At 39.4% G+C, this 27,285-nt stretch overlaps 1 protein-coding gene across 6 annotated transcripts in view; it reads left to right on the top strand.

Annotated features, from left to right (window-relative positions):
* Nucleotides 1–27,285, top strand: part of MLIP (muscular LMNA interacting protein) — a 104,544-nt gene that overhangs the window by 31,411 nt on the left and 45,848 nt on the right. For 4 of the 6 annotated variants that reach the window (XM_063150679.1, XM_063150677.1, XM_063150676.1 and 1 more), the window contains exons 2-4: nucleotides 11,963–12,121; nucleotides 14,094–14,462; nucleotides 20,393–22,021. In XM_063150679.1, the coding sequence (XP_063006749.1) occupies nucleotides 11,963–12,121; nucleotides 14,094–14,462; nucleotides 20,393–22,021 (2,157 nt within the window). Of the gene's footprint in view, nucleotides 1–2,181; nucleotides 2,246–11,962; nucleotides 12,122–14,093; nucleotides 14,463–20,392; nucleotides 22,022–27,285 lie in introns of all 6 variants that reach the window. The other 2 variants (XM_063150680.1, XM_063150681.1) reach the window with 2 other exon arrangements.

The following is a 27,285-nucleotide window of genomic DNA, read 5'->3' as shown; positions in this document are numbered from 1 at the left end:
TCACAGGACAAATAATCTCTGGGATAAAGAATACTTGCAAGAGTCATTTGCTGATGCAGAACAAGGACTTTTATTAAGTTCAAATCTGTTTATTATCTGTAAATCTTATAACTTGTCAAAACATTGGATGAAAAAGTAATGCATTGAGTTATAGGGTCTTTTCTGTTGAATTTAAATGAAGGATATATTTTTGATGTCTGGTTTAAGGATCCCCGCTCTTGAAAATTAAAACTATGACTGATATCTCAAACCAACAAACTGATAACTGAAATGCTTTCACTTTTTTAAACCTTATATTAACCTCCTATTTAACTTAATTTGAATTTCAGTTTCAATCTTCATCCAAGATATATTTCTTCCCTTTTCAAATCAAAAACCAAGTTCAGAAACTCAGAATCATACTTGTTTTTACTCAATTCTTGGGTGAAATTTGACTTACTTCAAGTGACTTTAAGAAAAAATGGTCCAAAGTTATTAAAAAAATAGTAAATCACCATTTCTTCTGAAATCTTGTGAGATTCTCCTCAATCCAGACATTTTAGAGCACTGCAGTAAGCAAGAAATATTTTCCCTGAATCTGTCATCTCTGCTTTTGGGAGATTGCAGATTCATCTCTCATTAAGGCAAAAGGAGCAAAGCTCTCTTTGAATGGCTGCAAAATTTTTGGCTCTAAAGCCTAGGGTTTGAAGAAGAGGGCGATGTGTCTTTAGCTTATAGAAAACACAGCGCAAGAGAACCTTGACTTATGGATGCTCCCAACGTCATCAAAATGCTAAATGTCCTTTACAGGAGGAGGGACAGAATCCATCCTATGGAATGTATGTCAGGAATGTCACTTAATGCACAGCTTGAGGGTAATCAGTTCTCCCTGGTGGTGAGGGTGGTTTAAGAATCTTATGAAACACACTGGAATTACTGCCAGGACCAACCTTGATTGTACTGAGTTTATTTTGGGGTATCTTAGGAAATATAGGCTTTGACCTGTTCTAAGATGACAAAAATATTTATAAAATCTCTGATATTGTAGTTCTGTCAGTAAATAAATTCAATTGCTTCTTTAAACAATCTAAAGCTATGATTATTACATTCATGCCTTCCTCCATTTTTCTAGGATGAAGATATAACATGACAGTACAAATATACAGGAATTAAGTAGTGAACCTACATTGTTTGTTACTACCTGCCAAAGTGTTTTCCATTGCATTGTCACTTGTATTCTAATATTGGGAACGTCTGAAGAAAGTATCTGTAGACAGCATGTAGATTTTTGTTAATTTCAATTAGGTCCCTTCTCTTTTTTATAATCCTTTGAGCCTCTGATCCTTTTAATTAGTTTGTAGCATCTGTGCATGAGTGTTATTAACACATTTTCAACCGAAACACCGAGGTAATTTTTGTAACACTGGCAGGGTTTTGCTTAAATTTGAGAGACTCTTCTTTAGAACCCAGGCATTAGTAGCATACTTGGTCTTCAAGTGTTTTCTCACTTCCCAGATTTGTTGTCCAAAGATATTATGCTTGTTCTTGGTGCAAAATGTACAGTCTGCTGTTCTCCTACAGTTCTTCTATTCTTTCTCCTACACTCTGAAATATCTGAGGAATGGTACATGACTGTATTTAGTGAATTACTATGCCAAAGTGGAAAAGTAACAATTTTTTTTAATGAGACAAAGTCAAGCTTTTATATATATAGTGTAAAATTATTTAATGACTAGAAATAAAGTTATTTAATTGGACCAAGCGTAACTATTCTTCCCAATGGATAAAGTCGTATGAAAATGACCCTAGCACTGTCAAACATGCAGTATTCTTGATATCTGGGAAAGCTCAAGTTAAATGTTTAAAGACAGCTGCTTTTAAATGATTAACACAGAGAAGAAAACAAGATTCTAAGTTTATTATCATGCCCTCCTGTGAATGTGCAGAAGAAGCCAACAGCCATTCAGCTTTACCTTATTGTTTGCTAGTAGCTGAGTGCCAGAATAATTACTCTTTGTAGCCAGCATTCTTCTGGGCCCACACAGACCTACTCAGAAAATAGCTCATTAAAAGGACCTCTGAAAGTCCTTGCTGAGAAGGGGAAAATATGACCTCTTCTTCAGTTTTATCATAGACATTTCGTTGCTGCTTTTTTAATGTTCATTTTCTATTTATCTTCCAACTGTGCTCTGCATACTACAGGCAGCAGTCTGCAGAAGGAGGCATCTGAATTATCCACCCTCTGAGTTTTATTATTAGGGGACAGGTAAGAATGCTTGTAGATGAGCTTGTATTGATTATTCCTTAAATGCCTGGCACAGGTGACTGTGCAGCTTCTGATGGGAAGCCTATTGCTGATAATACAAGATGAAATAATCCATTTCTTAGGGATTAAAATATTAACTGCCTTCCCCTATGTGTGCTTTGTTTAAAAACTGAAAATGTAGCAGCAGATATTTCCAAAGTGCTCTGTGTATCTCTAATGTGCCATCAATGAGAACTCTGTTCTCTTCTTTGTGGAAAGGAGCTGAGGAATAGGGGCTAGCTGGTATTACAAGACTTTCACTGCTGTCTGCTCAATGACAGTAGAAAAAAAATTATGCCAGATTAACTGGAAGCCCTCAGTCTGGTCATATGTGAAGTAGATAAAGACTAAGGTTTTAATTTGCCTGTGTTGAAATCTATGACAGCATTGCTTTTTTTTTTTTTTCAAAATACCCTTTTCTGATTGATAAAAAAGCTTGTTAAATCCAGAGGCCAGATGGCTTTTTGAATCTTGGAAAACATATTTGAGAGTATTTCACAATAGTTTAGTGAGATAATGTCAAAACATGGAAGATGTGCTATTATCTGTCATTGGTATGTGGGTGGCAGTTGTATTTGCCTTTTGAAAATTTAACACAACTCGTTATTAATATTCTTTGGATCCCAGCTCCAAAAATATAGTTCCTCAGCAGTACCAGTGCCCAGATACAAGCTGTAGCAGTGTGGAAAAGGAGATACCTATTGAAGATGTGATTCTTATTTTAAAATAATACTAATAGCAGAGTCCAAACACATGAAAGAATCTGTGCTGCCAGAAGCAAATCACATCAGCCTTTACTTTCCTCCAGCCAGATCAACTATTTTTAAATTAATATTTACTTCCCACTTAAATAAAACTTGTCCAAAACATTTTAACTCTCAAGATCCCTTACTTTCTACAGTTTTAAAAAATGAAAATATTTTAATAAACTAAACTGAAAAAGCCATCAAAAACTTAAACAAGTATTTTTAACAAGTTTCATTTAGCTGAGAACAGACAGCAGTAATGAAAGAGGAATATTAGAGGAAAAGGAAACTTTTAGGAAATCAGAAAGTCAAAATGAGGAGACAGCTGTCAGTGGAGACATGTCATGTATGAGCATGTCACTGCATTTTGGTGTTTGGATGAGAGCAGCTGGAGCTGGTTGCTTGTATCAGGGCAGGAGGTAATGACAGGGTCTGTTAACCTGGGCATGGGAATGGGAACATTAAATCTTACAGAGGTAGCTGCAATCTGTGAGGGGGGAGTATTGGAAACTGCCTTCTGTTTCTCCTGGAAAGAATTTTCTTTGCTAAAAATGCTGGCAGTGAGAATGAATTGGAACCTGAAGCTGTAGTCCTTTGGGTTAGAGGACGATTTTTCTTAGAGTCAAAGCTACAATTAACAGGTGACCGTGGTACAAAGGGCCATGGTTGTTCATTTCTTCCTGTCAGACTTGGGTGACTGGGGTGTTCACACTGTGCTGGAGTGTTTTGGATAGGGTTATACCTGGGGAAACACAGAGAAAATGCTGTTGTGAAACGAATGATGTTGTGCTTGCCAAAATGTGGCTGAAGTGCTCTTGCTGACAGCAGGTTTGCCCCAAAGCACTGGGAGCCCTACATCCAGCATGTCCTCATGAGGGTCCATGAGGGATTTCACACACAGCTGTTAACCTGGAGGAGTTTGAAGTGTAACTCATCTGCTGAAGTGGGGCTGTACCAGTCCTTCAGTTGCATCTAAGCAAACCAGCAAAGCAGTGCTTCAAAACTGAGCAGAAACTTTGCACAATGCTCAATTTCATCTGCTGTATCCAAATCACTACCAAACCTCAAGGGAGGTAAGATCAAATACCTTGTGCAACTCATGAAAGCTAGAGAAGCATCTATAGAGATGCAAAAATTTCTAGTTACCCTAATTGGAAAATTAGCAGTCTAATCACAGAGTTATAATGTTATTAATTCCCTTTTCCCTGACAGGAACAAGTTGAAGGAAGCACTTCTCAAAAACAACATTTATATGAGCCCTTTTTCTAGTCAAGCTATTAAGAGAATGAGGCTGTTGTTATTAAAGCAGATAACTTTTCACAGGGTGTGTTTGGTTACTGGAGCAGCTTTCTCAACCCCTCCTGCACTAACTCATGCCCAGCTGGAGGCACAGCCCTTTGTGCAGAAGTAGAAGGATTTACTCCTGTGCCTTTGCCTTCTTAGAGAGTGAGCTGTATGTGTAATCCTGCAGTCTTTGTCTGGGTACAGCAGATACAGGGGGGGTTCAACTTGTTCATTGCTGATTCCAGTGTGTCCTGGGGGTCTTGGGCTAATACTTGGTATTCTGAATTTATCATTTATTTTGTGTTCAACTGGAGACCACTAATCCCCTGAGTTTATCCATTTGGGAAAGACTTTTGTGCACTACCTCTCACACTTACCCTCTCTTCAATCTGTTTTCTCTTAGCCCCTCCTCATTGTACTGTTCACCCAAGTGCACTCAAACACATGTGCATGGGGTTTATATAAAGGTGCAGTCTAGGTACAGACATACACTTAAAGTCCAAATGGTCCTACTATTGCAGCTCAATGGTCTCACAGTTGAAAGCAACCTAGACAACTTTCTCTTTTCTACCTCTTTTATTTTCTATGTATTGTTATGGGAGCTGCCAGCATCTGCAGCTGTTTGCAGGAAGGTGGATGATGGTGGTGGTGGGGCTTACCCTGTGCTTTGGGCCCACCTGAAGCTATTTTACTGTCTTTGTTCACGGTTTATTTGTTCCTCCTTCATCAGCCAGCACATCCTATATCTAAATGTAATGGTGTTTGATATGTTTTATATATGCCAGATAAAACATGTTCTTTTCTTGCTCTGTTATCCTTAATACCAGCACACAAGGTTACATTCCTGTAGTGAGTAACAACTTATTACTAATGATTTGTGCTTGTAACCCTAAGGCTCCTATTCCACACTTGCACTTTCAAGGCTTCTGCTATTATCTTGTCCTTGTACTTTTGGAAGCATCTTTTAAAATCCCTTGTTTTTCTTCAACAGCCTTCAAGCTACGATAGCATGACATGTAGTATTTGCACGTATATATCCTTTTCCTGGAGTCACTCTGCAGTTAATCCAGTGTACAAAATTAATGGCATAATGGTCTGCTAGGAGATTAGCTCAATTGGTTAAAGCAAATGCTAAGAATGCCAAGGCTGTGGGTTCAATCCCTGGCCACTCACAACACAAAAAATGACATGGACTCATTGAGGGTGCAGTTTTCAACACATGCAGGGGTATGTGCAGGCACAGCTGTGATGCTGGGCACCACCTGCTTCCAAGATGCATTGCTTGCAACAATGCCACTGGTGTGTTCCCTGACTTGCTCTGCAGGGTGTTTTTGGAAGGAGAACAGCAGAGATGCTCACCTGTGGTGGCAGCACCACCGGGCTTGGTTCTCCTCAGGTGTGGCAGGCAGGACTGGCAGGGCTCAGGGTGTGGTGGCACAATGTCATGTGAATTGGTGGCATGTGAGCCCCAGCTCTGCAGGGAGGGAGCTGCTCTGGCTGAAACCCTCTGCCCGCAACCACTCGGACATTTTGTGACACCAAAAGGCAAATGGCTGATGCGGGATGCTATAAAATTGAAGTTCCTTCCTAGCATGATCCCACAAGACTGATGTCTCAGCTCTGACAGATGTAAGGAGGGATTTATTTATCCTCCCAGCGCTTGATTTCAAGCAACACCCTCTTATTGACAGGCACAGCTTTTGGGAAACCACAATGAGGGGAATGATGTCAAATAGATTAATGAGAACGTGCTTTAAGGTTGCTGTGAGGGTGATAGCAGCATTTATGGGACTCTTTTACAGGGCTGAAATTGCAAGAAACTTACAGGAAAAAAGAATAAATTATAATTTTCAATTTCTTACTGAGTAATCAAGTCAGAATTGTTGAAAAATGGACTGGAAAATGGGAAATCTTTTTGCCTCTGTGCTATACTAATGTGACTGACCAGTGTGCAGCCTTTTTTGTTGGGCAGAGGTATCATGACATTGCATAAGCATATATTGTGTATATCAGTTTTTAAATGTATCTGTTAATGTGCTAGTATGAATGCTTTACATATGAAGGCATAAGTCCTGTGACCTTCAAGGACTCCAGTTTTAAGGCAGATATTTTTCTTTATCTGCAGGCACTGGATTTGATCTGAAGTCTCACATTTCCCGGGAAGCCTTCTGACAATGATCAAGACAAAAATATTTGATAAACAAACCATGCACATGTTAGACAGCACCAGTTTTTTGTTTTGTTCGGATTTTAAAAAGTTTTCTTTTGCCTTAGAACTTTTTCTTTGTCAGTCCTTGACTGCTTTCTGTGGAAGGCCAGATGGCAAGCCTGGCCACACTAGGGCAAAATCAGCAACAAAATTTCAGCTTAATTTCTGCTTGTTCCACACAGCAAAACGAACACAGGACAGCCAGAAGGAAGAGGTGATTCCCTGCTGAGGGAGAAGCCAGGGCAGTCTGGGTGTAGGACAACCCAGCTGTGGTTTTGCACATGGGTGATGGACTAGGGCAGCTTGGGATGTTACAACACAGTGTTTTAACTTGGGAAATGTTGCTTCGTAGGAAGTTTCAGAGACTGAAAGCAAATAAGCAGTTTAAGGGTGCCAGTGACACTAGAAATATAATTAAAAAACCCAGATCATCTTAGGGTCTAATATTTTATGACCATTTAGTCACACTGCATTTAATTAAGTCAAGTAAGCATAACAGACTAGGTATTTTACTTCCCCTCAGCAAAAGGAGGAAATTAAATGTTATTTTTACTTACTTTTCATCAAACTTAACTGCATATATGTAGAGCAGTATCAAAGAGCAATTACAGTTGTATAAAGTCTGCTGGGCTGAAGAGCTAATTAAAATGATGTTTGAAAAAAACCACTTAATCTGAATGAGCTCTTGCATTTTGAATAATAGATTAAATTTTTTTACTATTATTCATTTGCTCTTTCTAGTGCTTTTCACACATCACACATTAATTTTCAAAAGATACTTGTCTGCATTTGTGTGTGTGTTGATGTAATGAAAGAAGCACAAATGATTTGCTGAAGGTGACAAAATGGGCACATCATAAAGCTTGGGGAAGCTTCTGGGCCACAGTTATCCTTGGGAGCTTTGGCTCAAACTTCTTCTTGACTGTAATTTCATTCTGGACCTTTGGAATGGGTTTAGCTTTTTCCTCTGAAGTTTCACAGAGAGAAAGTTGGTGTTCAGATGATCATCTGCTGCTGTTTGTAAAAGGTTTTAGAAAAGCCAGAGCTCATTACACAATAAACAGCTAATCCATATTAGTTTACTGTGATAGCTGTAACGAGTCAGGATATGAGGACAGGCTGAAGATTCTTACATCTCATTCACTGCTAGTTCCATCTGACTAGATTTTTCTCTATATTTTTCTCTGTCGTGAGGAGGAGGCAATGTCTCTTTGTGGTTTGACTTTAGTCTGGACATAGAAAAGGAGTTTAAGGAGAGATTAGAGAACTCAGGCTGTGTTTTTGGATGGCCCCTCTCCCTAGCTGGCTGAATGGTGTTAGCTGTGCTCTCTCTGAGTGTCAGAGCTATATTTATCACTCAGGAATTGTGGGCATGTGAATTTGTGCTCTGACCAAAACAGTGCTTCAGTCAACATGTTTCTATTTCATGATGTACACACTTGTTATTTTGCTATTATTTACTCATAATTTCCTTTTCTGTCCTTTAAACAAATAAATATCATCAAAGGAAGAACTAGATGTTTCAAGAATGAGGTTTTCTCAGGGTGTTGTTTTATTAATAGAATGACTTACATTAACAAATCAGTGGAAGAAGTGGTAACGTGACCCAGCATATTGAATTTCACTTTAGCAATCTGTATTCCAGAAGGAAGTCCTGAGAAGCAATCATTGACAATAGAACCTCTATTTAAATTACAAAATAGGCAGCATGCTGAATGCATATGGAGCATATGAGAGATTAAATAGAAGTGTTCATTTATGTTCATAAGGTAACCAAGACAATAAAAATGGGCTCTACAACTGAGGACTACAGAAGCTGTGCTAATGAAAACAAAAATTAATATAATTTAAGTTACTATCCCCAGGGCAGCTGTAAATTGATGGTATTAATTATGCAACAAACCTGTTTGTAAATTGATGACATAGGAGCTCATGGAAGTCATCTAGAATAAATTTTTTGGTTTGAAGCTTTTTGGCAATATATTATGAAGCTGCCCATAGACACCAATGGATATATATAAAGGTTATTTACATTAAACTCTACAATTTCTATTCTTCAAAAAACTAGTTAATGTGAAGGCTGCAATTATAAACAATCTGGTATTTCACGTGCATAAGATTGATTATATAATATAAACCAGAATTCCTTAGTTATTGAATTCAACAGATGTCACATTTGGTATTTTTCTGCCACTGTAACTGTATTGATTCAAGTGAATTCCAGCAGCAGGGAATGTATGATATTGAATTACCTCTGCTGCTACTACTGATTATGAAGGAAAGATGATAAGAAGTTTAATATATTTTTAAAATATACATTTGAATTTGAAGCTTTTTTCTTTATTGTTTACCTCTATATATCAGTGGTTTTTAACAGATGTAACGAAGTGCTGGAGGTCCAGCCTGTTCATGTCTTTTCAGTTCTTCAAGGTTAGAAACATCAGCCAGAGAGAGAGATGGTAAATGAGTATATAAAAAAGGTATAAAAATCTTTTTTCTAAATGAAAAATTAAATTTTAAAATGTCAATGTATTTTTTACTTATTTTTTAAAAAATATATATAAAATGAAAATAAGCACTTAAAAATAATATAAAGCCACAAGTACTTATCTTTTGTTTTCCCTCAGTGGCAATGGTTGTGTTTTCTGGCTAGTCATGTGATATTTGCTTGTCTGGGTTTCTGTGAAGCAGCTTAGATTGCATGACCAGTTTTACCAGCTGGAAGTACCTGTTTCTCAATTGCTGTGAGTGAAATTAAGAGGAGCACAGTCCTGTCACTGCTCAGTGCAGTACCTAGCAACTTGAAACTGTCTGAAATGCAGTAATTGTAATTGCTTGTGTATGCTTTCTAAACTTCAAGAAAATAATATACACTAGGGGAATAGAAATAATGCCATGATTTAATGGCATCTCCCACCTGAAAAAAAAAAAATCTTGTTTCTCTATTTTAATGTATTTTCCAATCATAGTTTTACCTTGCAGGCAATTTTGGTGATTATTTCCACAATGTCTTTAGGCCAAAGATGGTAAGGTGTTCTGTAATTTTTCCACCAAAGCAATAAAATGGGAAGTGCAGGGTAAGACACATACAAAATAAGGTGATATCAAGATATCTCCATTACTGTGCAACAGCCTGGAGCCTCTAGTCTAATTTCTTGTTTGTATTTCCTTGTTACAAATGTGCAAATAAAATAATGGGAGTTTAGCAATGCTGACACATTGTATTGGAATTTGCCATAAATCTGTTTGTGTTTGGGCTTGCTATTGCACACTTATTCCCTTTCTTCCTTTTTCTTTTATAAGGAATATTTTGCCCTCTGACTTAATAATGTCCAGTGATACAGAACAGCTGCTGTCAAGTGTCAGAATAAGAGCATGACTAAAGGGTGAGGTAGAGGGGGAAAATGTTTTTGAAGACAACCAAGGTAGTCAAAGTCCTCAGCTGCACTTCCTAATTAGAGAGAGAAGATGAAAGCAAAGCTGCAGGTCTTCAGGAAGGCAAGGGCCATCTCTAGCTGATTTTAGTGTAGACCCAGGCAGGGTGCAGTGAATGGTGTCAGCTGGACAGAAATCACTAAAGCTGATGTGATGCTCCAGCCTGTGTGCAGGTAACCCTGCCCCTCAAAGGCCCCTGGGGCTGGAGGCTGCATCCCTGGCTGTGTCCTGGGCAGTGGCAGCTGCTCCCTAGGGACTGCATCCTTGCGTGCTGATGGCACTTGGCTGGCTTTTATCAGGTGCAAGGAGTAAGTGTTTATTGTGCTGGCTAATAATAGGCAAAAATTGTGTTGGTCTGTTATGAAAAGCAATGGTCAGACTCAAGCACCTTAGCTCCTGAGAGAAGGACAGAGCTGTTGTTTCTCCTTCACATAAAATAACATCCTGAGCTCCTGGCATGGTGCAGCATTTAGCTGTTATTCTTTCACTGTTGATTCAGGCCGTGCATTTTTTGTTCCAGTGCTTGGTCACTTGTGTGAAATGGAGGGGGAGGTAAAAGTAGGAGAGCACCTTGTACCTGCACACTTGGATGTGTCTGAGGGAGCACAGTGGTTCCAAACTGTAGAGGAAAGAGGACTTGACTGCATTTCTACATATAACCTGCCTCTGTTTTGCCCAAGCACTCCAGGAGACAGCTGTTAGTAGAAGTAACTAATATTTGCCTAGAGTTTTTTAGAACTAGAAATCTGTGTCCATCATTTTAATGTTCCAGCCACAAGATGATCAAGTAATGTAAACCATAATTCTGCTCTGTTCCATAATTGCTATTTGCTTATGGATGCAAATTACAATGAAGCATAATGAGAGTCATAGCTCTTCAATTAGTTTCACTTTAAACAAGCAAACAAGCAAAAAAAAAAAAAAGGCAGCAGAGGCAATAATCATGTTTTTCCTGTATGATTCAATACAGTTCAACCCCCTGCAAGTTAGACTTCATTGAAAAGACAATTAACAGTCATAAGATTTACATAAGATATAACAAAGGAATATCAAGCTACTTCATAGTTTTGAATCAGAAAAAAGAATTTTTTACACCAACAAGTCATGGGAAAGTCAGCATGTCAGGTTCAGTGGTTTGGGGTGTGGCTCCCTCTGTTTACCTGGTGCATGTGCAGTTCCAGTTCCTGAAATCTGGCTAAGCAATTGAGAGCTTTACCATGATGTGGACTTATTCTTTTCCCTGGTCCATCTCCTGTGCAGGGGATTCAAGTGAACAGAGAGCACTGTGATAAAATCAAACATTTAGGTGAAAACGCCTTCATTTACCCTCTCTTGTCTTTGTGCATTCAGGCCCTATATACACAGTCCTGCTGAGAGGGCAGCAGGGGGAAGGAGACAAAAGCAGACAGACAAACAACTAGTTGGTATAGGTGGCTGGGAAGCCCAAAGAAAATGGAGAAGATGCTTAAATTGCAATTTATTTCTGATATTGCTCAGAATTAGCTGCATTTACATTAGAAAATGTGAACATATTTTGCTTTTTTTTTCAGAGCAAAAGTTTTTCCGATTTGTTTTTTATTAAGCAAATACTCTAGGGGCTGTAATTTGCCCAGATACACTGGTATAATTGAATTTTTGTTCTACTAAAGTGGAGTTAAACAAAGATAAAAACAGCCTTGAAATGGATTAAATATGGTTTCCTGATTTTGTTATGGAAAATTGAAAGAATAGCAAGCTATCAAACAAAAGTTCTCCTGTCTGCTGAGCCACCTCTAGAATATAGGGAATGTTGATGATTATAACCAAGGCAGTGTTTTGTCTGTTAAATAAGGCTTTAAAACACAATTAGCCAGTTAAAAACCCACACCAAAACAACTACATGTAAAGTCAAAAACAAACATGTAAGTTATGTAGATTCATTATTTCATGTTATTCATATTATCTCAACTCTGTTAAAATTGTCTTTATTTGGATAAAGAAGTTGAATGAATTTTTGTTTTGTAGGTCTCTTCTCAAGAATCTGGGACCAAACCATTGACCTTCACATTCATACCATCCATTGGACAGCTTCCAACTCATTTTGAGGTTGTGGATATCTCAAAGTTCCTTGTGACAATTCCAGAGGAACCAAAGGATCTGAGCAACCAAAAAATTGTAAATAAGGTAGATTTTTGTTTGCATTACTTTTTCCACTTCTTCAAAAGATAAAGAATATTTTATTCTGAGCATTGCTGAACTGAAGCCCTTTCCCTTGAGTGGTTCCTTGGCTTGTGCTTGGTTTAATTACCCAGATGTGGAATCATTGTGCAAGAGAAGGCGAGTGTCTGCTCAATAGCTTGCTTTGCCTTTGCCAGACTTTATATTGGAAGGAAACCCTTGATCATCTCAATTCTGTGCTCTGTCAGTCATGCAGTGGCAGAGGGCGATTCCTTCTTAATCTTCATGACAGCAAGGGTGGTGTGCAAGGAGTGTTATTACATGGAAATGGACCAGGAGTTGTTCATTGGATCCTGGTTTCAGCAAATGCCAGTGCTGTGGCTTCCAGAAAGGTGCCAATTCCTTTCATAGCTGCATAGTAATGCATCAAAGTGGAAGCAAGCTTTTGATTTTTGGAAACTTTTTCCTGTGATTTCCTGCAACAGTGAAGCCAGCAGTGCAGCATTCCTGGCTCTCCTTCTTTTAGTCAAGCCTTTGTTTGTTTCTTTCCTGCCTCACAACACTTAATGTGTTATTTTATTCCATGCTGCTTGGAAGGCTGCCACAATCCTCAGGTTAATATTAGTGCTTATGGCAATTCTGCTTTTGTGTAACAGCTCTTTCCCTGGGACATTGCTGGGGCTGCAGTTCTGGGTGCTTTTCCATGTAATAAACTTTTCAGAGGAGTTCACAGCCCTCTGACCTGAACATATTCCAGCATTTCAGTGACCTGTCTCTTGAAAAGGGGTTAGGTCTGGGCAAAGGGTGGATGTATTTGTAGAGACATTCACTGGAATATTATCCCCAGGTGGTTTAATGAATTAGTTACATTTACAGCTGCTCAGTATTGGTTTTGTTATAAGTAGTAATGCCCAGAGTAAAGCAGAATCAGGTCATCCTGTGTTTCTCTTCCCCATGTGTTTCTCTGCAGACAGACGAAACCTTTCTGGCCGTTGATGCAATAGTGAGGCCTTCATAGCACAGATTAGTCCCTCTTCTAAAATGTGTAGAACCTGAACAATGTTTTGACAACCAACATCAGATAATTAAAATAACACTGTCAAACTCATAGTGCTGCTATCCCCCTTTGTGGTCCAATATTTTTTCTAAGAACTGAACTCCAGGACTCATGGAGCTGCCAGTGAAGTGGAAATTTGTAATTACCGTGTTCCTCAAGCAGCACTCAAATATGAGCCCCATCTGGAGGCTTCCTCTTGCAGTACACAATATGTCCATTCATTTACCTGATTCCTCCTCTGACAGAAACATGTTTACAAAGCAGTTTCGATACTGAATGCCTTAGTGGTATGTGTGTCATGTGTGTAGTCTGCATTATTCCTGCTTTCATCCGAAGCATGCTTGAGAAGTGACATACTGGATGTGGAAATTGCAGCAAATACGAGGAACAATTGTGGTCTGTGCTGCGAGGCTTGAACATACAGCAAAGCTCTCTGACCTCTGAGTCTTCGAAGAATGCCTTGTCTTAAGGGCCTTTGTTTCTTCATTAATATGTATAGGTTTTGCCCCAGATTTGTCTGTCAGGCTGCTCTGAGGAGCATTGTCTTCTCCGTGGATGCGGCGGTCGGGGTGCCTTCCCACCGTGTCTGGTGTAGTGCGGTGTGACAGCTCACTGGGCTCGGCTGCACCCTCCTTCCCAGCCCCTGAGCTGGCCCTGTCTGGGGCCACCGCTGTCTCAGAGCCCCCTGTTGCTCTGTGAGCTGCTGGGAAGGCAGCCCCCACAGCTCTGGCTGCGGGCTGGAAGCTGGGACTCCCCAGGGAAGTGGCTTCTGCTGTGCACTCATGCCTAAATTCTTCATTTGCCTACTGCACTTTTGGTAGTGCAGAGACAGCCACTGCCTAAAGCCAAAATTGCTTTACATTTTGGGGAACACAAATAAAATGCAGTTAATTGGGATTTTTTTCCTTGTGTCTTTTGCAGTCTGACACAGACTCTGATGAGCTGGTCTTAAAGAGTGGGGCCAAACAAGGCTGTGTGTCCACTGTCTGTGCAGACAGCACCCGAACGGCTTTCCCGTCCCTGGGGTGTCATTCAAGCAGAGGAGAAATGCAGGAGAATGACCTTTTTAAGGCTGAGTTTATCCTGATTACGGACTCCGGTGATGAAGATGAAGTAGCTGCTGCCTCAAGCAATGTTCATCAGCCTTCCAATGGCTACAGTGCCATCGGTGCTCAGCTGCTGACCGCATCCCACCTTTCCCCTGGCCCCGAGGCAGGGACACCTCCCGGCGATGGGCACCTTGCAGGCGTGGCACTTTCCCACAGCACTACTGACCCACAAAAACATCAGGTAATGAGATCTTTAGAGATAACCTTTGCTTTCTAAAACTTTCAGGAGATGGAGCCAGTTTGTGCAGCTGATGGGTGAATTTGTTCTTAATTAACATTTTCATTGGCCATTTCTGTAAGGTTGGGACCTTAAGGAGGTGGCCCATCCCTTTTGACTTGCTGCCTCTCCAGCCTACCCATATGATTCTGGTGTGTGTGTGGAGCAGATGAGGCACATTTATTCTTTCCTTTAAGAGCAGCTCATCATGACAGCAAGTTAATCAGGAGATGTTAGGTTCCTAGCTAGTCTAAATTGGGTAAGGTCATTGAAATCAATGGAGCCTCGAGATCATTTGAATTTTTAGCATCAGACTTCTCAGACCTAGATTCTTTTTTCTCCTCAGCACCTCTTGTAGTCCTTTATGCAAGAGAAAGAAGCTGTAAAGTCCTATTATTCTGATTGCTGGTTGGTACACCTGACTTTGCACAGGTGTAAAGAACGAATGAAGATGAAATTTCTATTTTATGTGGACCTTTATAGGTGCATTTATCGACTTATTAAATTTTCAATTCTCCCTGGGGCATTTCCAAAAAAACCTCTTTGAAACGTTTCATTTACAAAATACATCAATCCAAACTACTGCATGAAAAGTTAATGTCTCCCCTCTTGGGAAGAACACTGATGTATATTGAAGGGTGTATATGCAGTGGAAAATTCCACCTTTAGCAAAATAGCAATGTCTGTGTCACATGAAATAAATTCAGGCATTTCCTTTGACCTTGACTGGGTTACCATCACTTGAAAATGCAATTCTTCATTGATGATTTAAAAATAAATGTTAAGCATGGCTACTTTGTTTCTGAAAATGATTTCCAGATTTCCTATCTTGTGTTGAAATACTTTTGCCACTCAATTTTTCATAAAAATTCAGAGTCAATTTATGATAGAAGACATTGTGGATAAGAAATCCACTCTGGTTTGGGATTCACAGCATATGAAATGTTTATTTCTTCTGAGAAACTCCCAGTAAAGCCAGTGAGATTTTTCCATGAGGAAGGTTAAAGTCATAGGTAAGCATACATAGAGGAAGCAGCCTGTAACAGAATACTTGTTCTGAGGAAATACAAATTTACTTTAGCAATGTTTGGGCTTACTTGGGTATTTTTTAAAAAAGCTTCTACAGAAACTGGGTAAATTTTAGAATACTATACAGAGGAGTTCCTATGTTGGATCTTTCTTAAGTTTGTGGTGACTTGAGAAGTAAAGAGGGGTTTAGCTGGTGAGGTTTAGCTGGAGAAGATAAAGATTGCACAGAACAAGAAATTAAGTCCAACTTTGCTAACTGTCCACCTGAACAGGAAGAGAGGCAGTATGTAATATGGGTAATTGCATATCATGTCATTATTCTTTAGTCCCAAATTTTCAAGACTGTACTTCCTCAGTCTTCATTATCTCAGCATTTTTAGCCATCTCTATGGGTTCATAAAAAAGGTGTTTTTACTAAGCTGCCTTTCACTATTATTCTGGTTCTAAGATGTTTCTTTAGGCATCACTCTTTCAGACTTGTTATCTAATGAAGGATCATCAGTTCTGAAATGAGGTAAAAACTACAAAAAGATTAAAGATATGCATTGTTTATCTGTTGGTACATTTCCTTTTTACAAAGAACTCCATGTATGGGCTACTTTTTCAGTTCTTGGATTATAAGGGCAGCATCATGTCCTTTTTAAGAGTTATTGCATGTAACATTATGTTAACTGAAAAACATAATTAGACAATGAGTTTCCTGTCAGATGTGAAAAAAGCAAGGACCAGTATTGGGGACCATTGCATTGCAGAAGGGATCACTCTAACTGACCCAGAGGGCTCATTTTGCTTAATACATTTCTGACTTTGTTTAAACAAAATGAAAAAAGGAAAGCACTAAAAAATTGGAAATTTCTGTTCTGTAAGACATAGAGGTCCTGACTGATGTTGGAAAATGCCACGCTATATTCAAAGCCTGAAAAAAAATAACCTGTTATTCTGGTCACATTTGGAACTTCTTGGTAATAGTTTAATGTTTATATGTTGTGTTGGGGGTTCTTTTGCCCCCCCCCCCCTTTTTTTTTTTTTTTTTTTTTTTTTTTTTAATGTTAAAGAGAGTCTAGCCATGCAAGAGAGTCAGACTGACTCCTGCCTTTGGGAATTTACCCTTTGGCTTGAGTGGGATGTCTGCTTCCCAAATGTCAGGCATGGGCTCAACTTGGAGAAATTTCTTGACTTGCTGTGGGGGGGTCAGTAACTGGAGGGATTTTTAGTTATTTGAAGTCACTTATGTTTCTCAGTCCATTGAGTGCCATCTGGTTTGGCTTTTCCAGACAAATGAGTCGGGGTCCCTACAAACTCATGCCATTGCTTGGACAATGCACCTTCCTTGTTGGGAGAAACTGGACTAAATAGCATTTATATCAATTGGGTCCCAGCTCACAGTCTGATTTACTGTGTTGTCTCTAGGGATTTTTTCAGGTTTTCCACAGTTTCTGGTGTTTCCTTCTGACTTTCTGGTTCTCAGGTTGCAGTCTTTGTAGGTGATTTGTTTTTCATTTTTCCTGTCTATAAGGAGATTCTACTGAGGTCAAAGGATGGTTAACTGGGCCCAGGATCAGGTCTAAATTGAAGACATGATTCACTCAGACATGACTTCTGCCTTTTGGGGTCTCAGTTTGCACATTCTTTGCTTTTTCCTGTTTGACCAGCACATCTTTCAGGGTCTTGCTGGTATAACTAACCACATCTTTTGTGCCCTGCCAGAACAGTGTGACCTTACCAGAATGACCATTTGCCTTGTCTCCAGCTCAGTTCTGCCATTTAAAATGTGCTAAAGGTCTTCTAGGCAAGGCTCAATACTAGTATTATGTCGACTTTGAAAATTCTGGAATGATTAACTACAAGGCATCAAGACCTTTTTCAAGTGCCTTTATCCCTTTGTGCTAGTGTAACCTTGCCACCTATTTCAGCTTTTCTCATACATTTTTGGGACACGTATTGGGAGGTATTCAGGAGAAGAGAAAAGGACTTGCGGTTGAATCACAGACCAAAGAAGCAAAAATCTACTTTGGTCACTCACTTCTTCTGCACTAATCCAATTCACCTACAGGAGGGTTTAATCCAGTAGAGAACCTGCACAGAAAAAATTCCACTGATTTAGGGAAATTCTATCTCACCTGCACTGCTGAGGCTGCAGCTGTAAAGCCATGCTCAGTTTGGTGGCCAGCAACCTTCAAATTCAAGAGAGATGTGCGGAAGGGAGTGGGGTCCAACACAAAGGTGTAAGCATGTCTGGGGCACAAGTGAGCTGAGGCTGAAGGAGCTGGCTTTGCTGACTCCCACCAAGAGACAGCCAAGGAGGCGTCTGGGAGCTGCCCAGAGCCCCTTGCAGGGCACTCATGGACACGAGAGAGCCAAACTCTCCTCTGCAGGGGCAGGTGAGGCAGCAGTGGCTGCAAACCACAGCGTGGGTGATCCCATCTGGACCCCAGGAGCAGCCTCCTCAGTGGGAGGAGGTGCAGCACTGGCACAGGCTGCCTGGGGGTGCTGGAGCTCCATCGGAGCTCTGGGGACTGAGGGGACACGGGCACAGCTGACTGAGCCACTGGTGATGGCGAGAGCCCTGCTCTGGGTAGGAGGCTGCACTGGATGACCTCTGGAAGTCGCTTCCAAGCCGCTTTGATTATGATTCCCTGATCCTGTAAATGAGGTTCATCGTCTATGGATGTGGTTATTAATACTGTGTTGCAATAGCAAAATCATTTCTGAATACTTGATTAATGGCTCAATTAGCTCAGCATGTGAATGTTCAGTGGTATTTAAACTGGAAAAATTCTGCAAAATGTCTTTATCTTACTTCCAGGAGCGTATTTGTCATCTGCTACCATGAACATTTTTGTAGCTGCTTATAAATCTTATTAAGTTTTTACTAATTGGAAGTCAGTGCACATCATATGATTTTATTATGAAGTTTCATATTTGTTCCTCACTTTCTTTTAATCTGTTGTCTTTGTAAGGGAAATTTATCCATTCTAGTTTGAAATACAGAGATTAAATACCCTAGCTCTGTTTTTGTAGTTGATTAACTTCCAGAATTCATTATTAAATTCAGGAAGCTGCTCCAAATTATCAGATTTATTACCACACTGCTTTTCAACTTGTTAAATAATTTTATCTTTCATGACATCTTTAATAATAGTTTTTCATAATGATTAAATGCTGGTAAATGATTTTCAATTTCCAGTATTTTTGCTTCTTCTTAATTAGCAGCATTTTCAACAAGAGGCCTAATTTCTCAATTGAATAGAATATATATACAAGGATACAAACAACATTAATTTTTATATCCAATATTTTCCCTGTGTACATCCATTGACTTTTCACTTTGAAATGTGACACCTTAACACATGTATAAAACAGGACAAGTTAGTGTTGTAAAGGCATTTGGAGGTTTTGTGTTTATTCCTATAAATCAAAGCATTGACCTGGCTTTTCTGAAGTTACCTTATGCAGAAAGCATCTTTGGTTTAAAAGGCTTGCTATTTGTATGGTATCATTTAGCAAGAAGAGCTCACTGATTTTAAGTTATAAGGGCTCATAGGGTTTTGAAGTGTCTGTTTAGCCCATATTTAGGCATATTTTTGCCTTTGAAAGCTTTTAAATCTTCCTCTTCTGTTGCAGCTTCTTCCAGCATATGCTCTCACTTGAACATTAGTTTTGTTCTTATTTTTGTTTTGTAATATATCAATACTATATTATATAATCATAATCATCATAATTCATCTCTATTATGGGTAAGACATATGTATTAAAAATATAATTAATAAGCTGAGCCACAGCCATGAGAAAGTAGTGTGTTGAAACTGAATCATATAATAATAGTCTTTCATGGAGCTGCATAATATTTTCAGGGTATCTAACAGCAGTTAAATAGGTGTTCTGATATTTACATCAAGTTTGATGAAATTGGAGTCAATTTCCCTGCTTTGAAATTGCTCAGTCAAATGTTAGGTGACAATTTGTATCCTTTTGGTTTTACAGTTGACTTTAATCATGATTTCATACTGCTATGCTTTATTCATATTGTGCATACCTCAGTTTTTAATTTCAGCATTATAATAACTTGGAAGATTTTGAGAGAATTTCTTTCTTTAGAAGCATGAAACTGTATAACAGGTTGATAATATACTTGTATGCTCTAATTAGTTTTGACAAATCCTAATTAGAATAGACCCAAGAAAAAAGACACCCATGAAAGAGCTCATTACTGTTTTATTAGTGTATCGAAAGACTGTGGAGAAGGGGATAAGGACTCTCACATGCCTGCAAACTGTCAAATGCTCTGCTCTGTGAATGACAGGAGAAGTGAAAAGCAGACTGGATGTCTGATTTAAGTAGTTCCAAGCAAATTTCTCATTCTGATATCACAGTGCTGCAGAAGGGCAGTTTGGTTGTTTACTGAATGAGGAAAAGAACACTTGACTTGAATCCTGTTTTCAAAAAGGCTGCTTTTCAGTGAACTGGCAGAGTGAGATTGGGCACTATTGCAATTTTCTTACTTTCCATTGTGTTTGCATACTGTGGATGGCATCACATGATTCCGGACACTCATGGCACCACTGTCTTGGCTTCCACCTAAAAGGAAAAATACTGTAGCCTTGAACCTTGTTTACATCAACAAAACTGAAGTGTCATAAACCCAAAGTACCACATAGCTTGTCTGCCTCAGTGACCTCCCCATAAGGACCTTATCCATCAGGCTCTATGGCCAAGCTTAAAACAGCCCTATGCTTTTAACCCACACAGCAGTACTAATGGAACCCTATACGCATGACCACAGCACTGAAATGTGAGGTGTTTAACAGTTCCACAAGTTCCATCTATTTTAACAATTCTTTTTTTTTTTTTTTTTTCCTCTCCAGTTAATTTCTACTCTTTCCACCTCTGATCATCTTTCCTCTAAACCACCTGCTGTCCACTTAATTTCTCCAATTAATCAGAAAGTAGCGTGTGGTGCCGTGGTTAACATGAATCAAGCCTCTTCGCTGGAAGATTCCTGTAACAACTGGCAGTCAGCAACCAGGTTTTCTAAGCAAGAATCATCTCTCTACTTTCAGTCTGCTTCCCATAGCTCACCTCCCGCAATGTCTAAAATATCCTCTTCTGCATCAAAGAGTTGGTACTCCACTCCTCGATTGTCTGATAACCTACAAACACCAAGTCTCTATAACCCTGACTGTGTTTGCAAAATGGGAGGCTTCACCACATCCTCTGTTCAGACAAAGAGTCCAAATATTTCCTCCAATCCTCCGTGTTCAGCTGAAGTGCAAGGATCTTTAGCTCAGTCTATATCCCCGAGTTCTTCCAAAAAATTGAGAGCTCTGTCTCCTCTTCCTGTACATATAATAACACATTCATTATCTCCTAGCCCTAAACCTTTGTCTCCACCCTCTCTTTATGGGTCCTCTTCGACCATATGTAGTATAAATGAGCCTTGCACACAAACGTTATCCAGAGGAAATTCAGCCAAGTCAGGAGTCAAATCCCCTCTGCCAACCAGACTGACTCTCTTAACTGCTATTCTGAGATCAGGCTCCTCTCAGCGGAGGCCGCTTTCTCCTGCTTCTTGTCCCACATTTTCCCCTAGCTCCCTTAGTTCCTCAACACTTGCAATAGATCAAAAGTTCAAAACAACTCCCCCAACCCCCAAGAAATCTCTTTCAAGCCCTCCTATAAGGCCAGATTCCCCCAGCAAAGAGGATTATTGGCTTTCAGGATGGGCTCAGCATCTGCCTTTACCTTCCAAGCCTCATCCCACCCCTCAAGCGAGGTCCCTTTCTCCTAAAAAGCCCCCTCCCGTTCAATCGCTTTCTCCAGACTGCCGAAATTCTTTGTCATCCCCTCTCTCCTCCTATAGAAGATCAATTGCCTCTCCAGATTTGCAGTCTTCACTGCGTCCTCCTAGTGCCCCAGCTCCCTCTTCCATTGCATACCCCACCTCTCCTTCTCCAGAAGGGCTGGGCTGTTCTGCCTCCCGGTCCCGGGCACCTCAGAAGTCTCAGAGAGTGCACACTTACTCACCCATCTTCACTTGCCAGTCATATCATTTGCTTGCTTCTACCTGTCCTAGTGGTGCATTGTCTCCTCCCTCAGAAAGACACTCATCTCCTTCCCCAAGTTTTTTGCACTCACCTTCTAGATCTAGATCAGATTCATCCCAAACATGTGTTCATGAGATCAGTGCCTCCTCTCCTACCCCTTCTGGCATCTCAAAGCAGTGGCCTCTCCCACGGCCTCACTCTACCCCACTGGTTCCACAAACTGGTAGCATTAATTCCCATCCACTGCAATTGAATTCTTCATTGGTGCAAGCAAATTTTAGGTCTAACTCCTCCTCTCCGAGACCTGAGCATTCTGCCACCTCATCGGTGTTAAAGTGCAGATCTCCCATCTCAGACAAGGCACCAGGCACACTGCCATCAAGACCCAGAGAGCTGACTTCACCACAGTCTTTTTCCCTGCCTCCTGGCCATGAAAACTTCAAACCCAAGGTACTCTTGGTGCATGCTTATTTTATAATATTTCTTTGTCCCTATAGGAAAAAAATCACACCCATGTTGCAGAATACTAGTAAAATAAATGGGATGTGGAAAAAATGTGGAAAAGGAACAGGTTTTGTATTAATAGTGAAGATAGTGAAAGTTAAATCCTACCCTTCAAATTGCTAGCACTGTGTTCTGTATTATGGAAAAGATGTTTAGCATAAAAAAGAAGATACTTTATTCTTGAGTATGATGATTTACTACTAAAGATGGATTTGTGTGCAGTAGCTCTGATGTACATTTGGTACACATATTTGTGAAGCTTGCCTAAAATCCTGGTGTATCAAAAATCAACCATGAAGCATGTTCTATTCACCCCATTCTAAAATAAATCCTTATGCGCTCCCAGGGAAAGAAATAGAAGTGTGGTGATCTGAGGTGCAGGGCTGAGCAAGAAGCAGTTTAATCTAGTTGATGTGAACTAGCTCTTCCACTGATAAGTGATTCCCAAGCACCCAATTCTGCCTGTCCTCCTCACTTCCCTGGAGGCTTTCCTCACCCCAGCCACCCTGGGACTAGCCTGGGGCAATAGTGAGCTTAGCCTGAGCAAAGGCTTTGTGGCCAAGGGCCAGCCATGGAAGATGAGGACAGTCTCCTGCCTCTTCCCTTCCTTTTGTACTCCTCTGATTTTGTTGCGCTAGACAGAGGATGAGGGGGAAAGAAAAGCCAAGCTTCCTACAGCCCAAACTACTGCAAATACCAAAGTCTCACACCTGGCAGATCAGCCAAGCTCCTGCTGTTTGTCACCCACCCAAAGGCGGGAGAGCCATTGCAGGGTGAGAATGAGCAACGGACGCAATTTCTGCAGGAGGGCTTGGGAACCAGTCACACTGTGGATTTAAAGGTGTATCTCAGGAAAGAGAAGGGAAGGATATCCAAAAAGATGCAGCAGGTAGGTGAAAACAAGAAGAGCTGCTATGCAAAAAGGAGGAGTTCATTGCAGAAAGCACCAGAGCTGCAGGAAGCTTCTCAACATTTTTTATCTTATCTTTGCACTCTGTGCTTTCCTTGTGCTGTGTTCCCTTCCTTCACTCACATCTGAGCTCTGTCCATCGCACAAAATCTATCATAGTTTATTGATTTATTTCCTCACAGCACAAAATTACAGCCTGGTCTGCTAGATCAAGTTGTGTCAGATGTACTCCTAACAGTTTGGCTGTGGCAGGGGTGACTTAAAAATGTTAATTGGAAATGAGAGGTTAAAATCAGCACAAAGTAGCAATTGTCATGAATGGTTCTTTTAAAATCCAAATGAGCCAAGAGGAGCCATTGTGCCAAGCAAAGCTGTACAGTGTTGTTACACCCTGTCAGTATTAGTTAATGAAACAAAAAGAGATATGAAATTGTAGAAATTCCAAGAAAAAAGACCCTGAGACCAAACTGTAACCCATGACCAAGCCTGCAGATTGCAAAACAGTTGCTGTTCTGCTGGCTGGTGCATCAAGCACTGTGAGGTTTCTGGCAGTAAAGAAATTCTCTGCTTGTGACACAGAGCTATTGCCTGGGTTTATATTTGCAGAGATTGTTATACTTCTGTCTTTCCTACTGTCCCTTTTCCTACTAACTCTGCTTTATGATGCAATATGGTGGCAATTTTGAAACTGGCCCACCATCCCATGGAGACTGGGAGAGTGTCCACCAGTATAACAGACTTGGACCATTAGTCCAGTCTAATTTTTAATCTTGTAAACAAAGCTGACTCAGCTGGAGATGTGGAAGAGCTAAAATATCCAAATCTAATGCAGCTGGGTGTTTAGTGCCAGAAAGGTCTCTCATGGCTTTAAAATGTGAGTCAAAGACTTCATCTACTGCTAATACTGCCCATTCAACCCCCATTCTGCTCACCTATTTCCACCCCTAGATTATGGTTTAGCTCAATGATCTTTGTGGATGTATTAATGGTAGCAGGCTGTCCAGTGATACTCCAGCCTCAAATCTCAATATATTTCCAGAGGAAAAAAGAAAAGTTTTGAGGAAAGACAACTTTAGTATCTTAAGCAGCATTTAGGTCTCTGCAGTAGTAATCAGCTCAGCTTTATAACTAGACAAAAAGCAGATTGCTTTATCTGACAATGGTTGATGCATGACAAAATCTTTTCATGTACAAAAGTGCTAAGTGAACATCAAGGGAAAAAATACAGCATCTAGAAGTGCTTGCCTTTGGTGTGTATAATTTGACATGTGTAATTTTTCAGCCTTAATGTTGCTTCAACAGTCATTACAGCAACATTAAGGCACACCTTAAACCAACATCTACTAAACCAGAATTCGGACATGCACCAAATAACACAAATCAAAAGATAACCTATTCATTTGTTTAACTGTTTGTATATGTATATATAAGCATGTGCTTTCCCTTGGTTTGTATTTGTTAATGATTTAAAAATGGGAATGTTTTGCAAAGTGAATATAAACATGAATCCACAGATCAGTGTGAAGTGTCAGCTTTGGGTGACCACAGGAAATAAAAGCCACCTCCCTAGACTTTGTAGATACTTTGATAAAGTCCTCATGGACCTAATATAGCAAAATGGACAGTGAAACACAGTAGGGACAGATAAATTGTGAAGGAACAGTTGTTAGAATCCCAACTTCTAGCTTTCTGTTTTGAAAAAACTTTGTTGTGGTTTCATGGGGTATCATTCTTCTAAAGCCTTTGATTTTTCCTATTTGAATGTAGCTCAGGAATGCATATAGGTCTACACAAAACAGTTGGGGAACAAACTGATTTTAGCAACATGGAGTTCAGCACAGCTGCAAAACCTACCATAAAGCAGGAAAGATTGTTCATGAGGAGCTCTAAGCTACCAAGGTTGGTGGCACTGATTTTAAGCCTTTATAGCACATCTAGCAGATTTTGCAGGGCCCCATGGATGCCCTAGGTGTTCATTCGAACAACAAAACCAAAAGTTTCCCCCAAACTCCCCATCTGACACTTGCCCAAGCTCTTATGTTGGAATTGGTTTGCTTTTGGCTGTACTGTGGTGCAGGCCAGCAGACCTAACTATCCACAGATGTTTAAAATTACTGCTAGATTCCTATGAAGCAAATTATTTAATGTATTTAGATATTGAAAAAGTAATTTTAAAAACCATGAAATAATGTGTAAAGAAACATATTCATATAGGTGAGAAACTGAATTAAAGACTTTCCACTCATCAAGACCTGTAAAAATAGCACATTGCTCACAGGTTCTGCAATATATAGAAGTCATGAAGCACATGAAAGCAGTACAGAAACTTTTACATTTTAAGAGTCTGTTATGTCTTTGTTTAGCTAATATAATAGTACAACTAACCTCAAAGTGATCATAGTTCTCTTTTCAAATATGATGCACATTTTGTTATAGCCTAGGAGCTAGTGAAGATATTGTATTTCTCATGTTCAATGACACAATTTTAGTTGGATTTCAATTATAATCAAACAAGAATACATTTTGTGAATATGCCTATTTTAATATTTGGAATTCAAGTCTTCCATCTCAGTGATCAGTATTTTATTTTAGTTAAAAATAGCTAAACATAAGTTTAGTTATTTTTGCATATAGTTTTTGTATATGCATAAATTCATCTATGGAGCTCTGCAGTGTTGCTGTCTAAATGTTCAAAGGGCAGGATTCACCTCACATGACTTTTGACATTTGAAAGTTACATATCCAAGCACAATTTAGGTGATTCTATTACATCTAGTGGAGAGAATATGGTGTATTTAGAAGATGATTTTATTTTACCTTTCCATTTGCCTACTTTGGGATTAGATTAATTCTGTAGAAATGGCTATGATTATAAAAAGCATCAGTGTTGACTGAAGAAACTGAATGATAGACATCTAAGTTAGAATCGATGAATCTCAGATGAATTACCATCCCATGCTCTAAAGCCCCTCCCACCAAAAAACAGAAAAAAGTTCAGTTTCAGAATTTGCATTCATCTGCTTTGTCAAGCTCTTCATTCAATATGATTGCTGTGATTACTGACTTCTTGAATGACTCATTCTCCAGTTTCCAACTGAGTGAAGCCAAAGGCAAACAATATTATATAGAAAGAATTAAAAGGTTGTTCCCTACACTATTTCAAGGCAGTGGTGTGGATAAATTTCTTATCTGAGTTAAAATTTTGCCCACTCTGCTGTCATTGAGACCTTTAGTAGATATAAAGAAAATAAAAAGTAAACAAAAGAATGACCCAAAGTACAACATGCTGTTTCAGACTGTTATCTCATAATCACCAGTATTTACTGTTGCAGATAATGGTACATTAAAAAAACCTGACCTGATTAACAAATAACCTTATTTCTGGCTGACTGTCACAGAAATAATCACTAACTTAGAAGTCTATTTTGGTGTGAATTTATGACTTTTTTGTCAGATTGTTGCCAAAAAGGGAACAATGTAGCAAATATCTAATTAATAATAATAATAATAATAATAGTGAAAGTTCTAGCAGTCATGTGATTAAGAATCCTACCTCTTGAACTCCTCTAAATATAGAAGAGACTCACCAGTCTTCTAAAAATTAGTGAATTCAGCCTCTATATTGATAAAGGAAATGTAAAAAATAGTATTTGTAAAGATTTAAAACTAACTGGGCAAACAGATAGAGTCTACAATATAAATTATTTGAAAAGAATAAATTTTAAGGTTTATGTTCGAATTTTCACCCCCAAACTCGTACATTTTGTATGTTTAGATTGCCAGTTCTGTTAGTTTTATTAGAGTGTGAAAGTTCCTATGCTTATTTTGTTTGGGAGGTAGAGTCATTTATTCAGGAGATGAAAAGCTGCATGAAGATTTAAATGGTCTATCTACTCAAACAAGCAGTTCAGCATTTAAGGATCATAATCAGTCTCATGAGAGCCAATCACAGAAATCTCTCTGATTTCATGGTTCAGGACCACACCACTCAGCAGCAGTTGTTGAGGTGAATGTACTGACAGAAGTAGCTGTACATTTTCATATCAATTTGCAAGAAAACTTGGGAAAAAAACTTACAGCCTCCCCTGATACTCATTTCAGGGGGGCAGTCAGCAGAAAGTGGTTAAACTTTGGAAGCTATAAGATCGAGGGAACTTGTTTTGTCCTACTTCATTACTAAGAACAAAACGTGTACATTACCAGACTTTAAAGCCTTGACAGAAACACTAGATTTTTAAAAAGAAATAGTTTTTCTAGGAAATACATAAGCATTGTTTTGTTGCAACATGTCTGCAAGATG

This window comes from Melospiza melodia, chromosome 3 (genome assembly GCF_035770615.1).
Source record: "Melospiza melodia melodia isolate bMelMel2 chromosome 3, bMelMel2.pri, whole genome shotgun sequence".
In the NCBI taxonomy this organism is placed as follows: domain Eukaryota; kingdom Metazoa; phylum Chordata; class Aves; order Passeriformes; family Passerellidae; genus Melospiza; species Melospiza melodia.
Note: the sequence above shows the minus strand (reverse complement) of the source record. Positions and strands in the feature narration are given on the sequence as shown.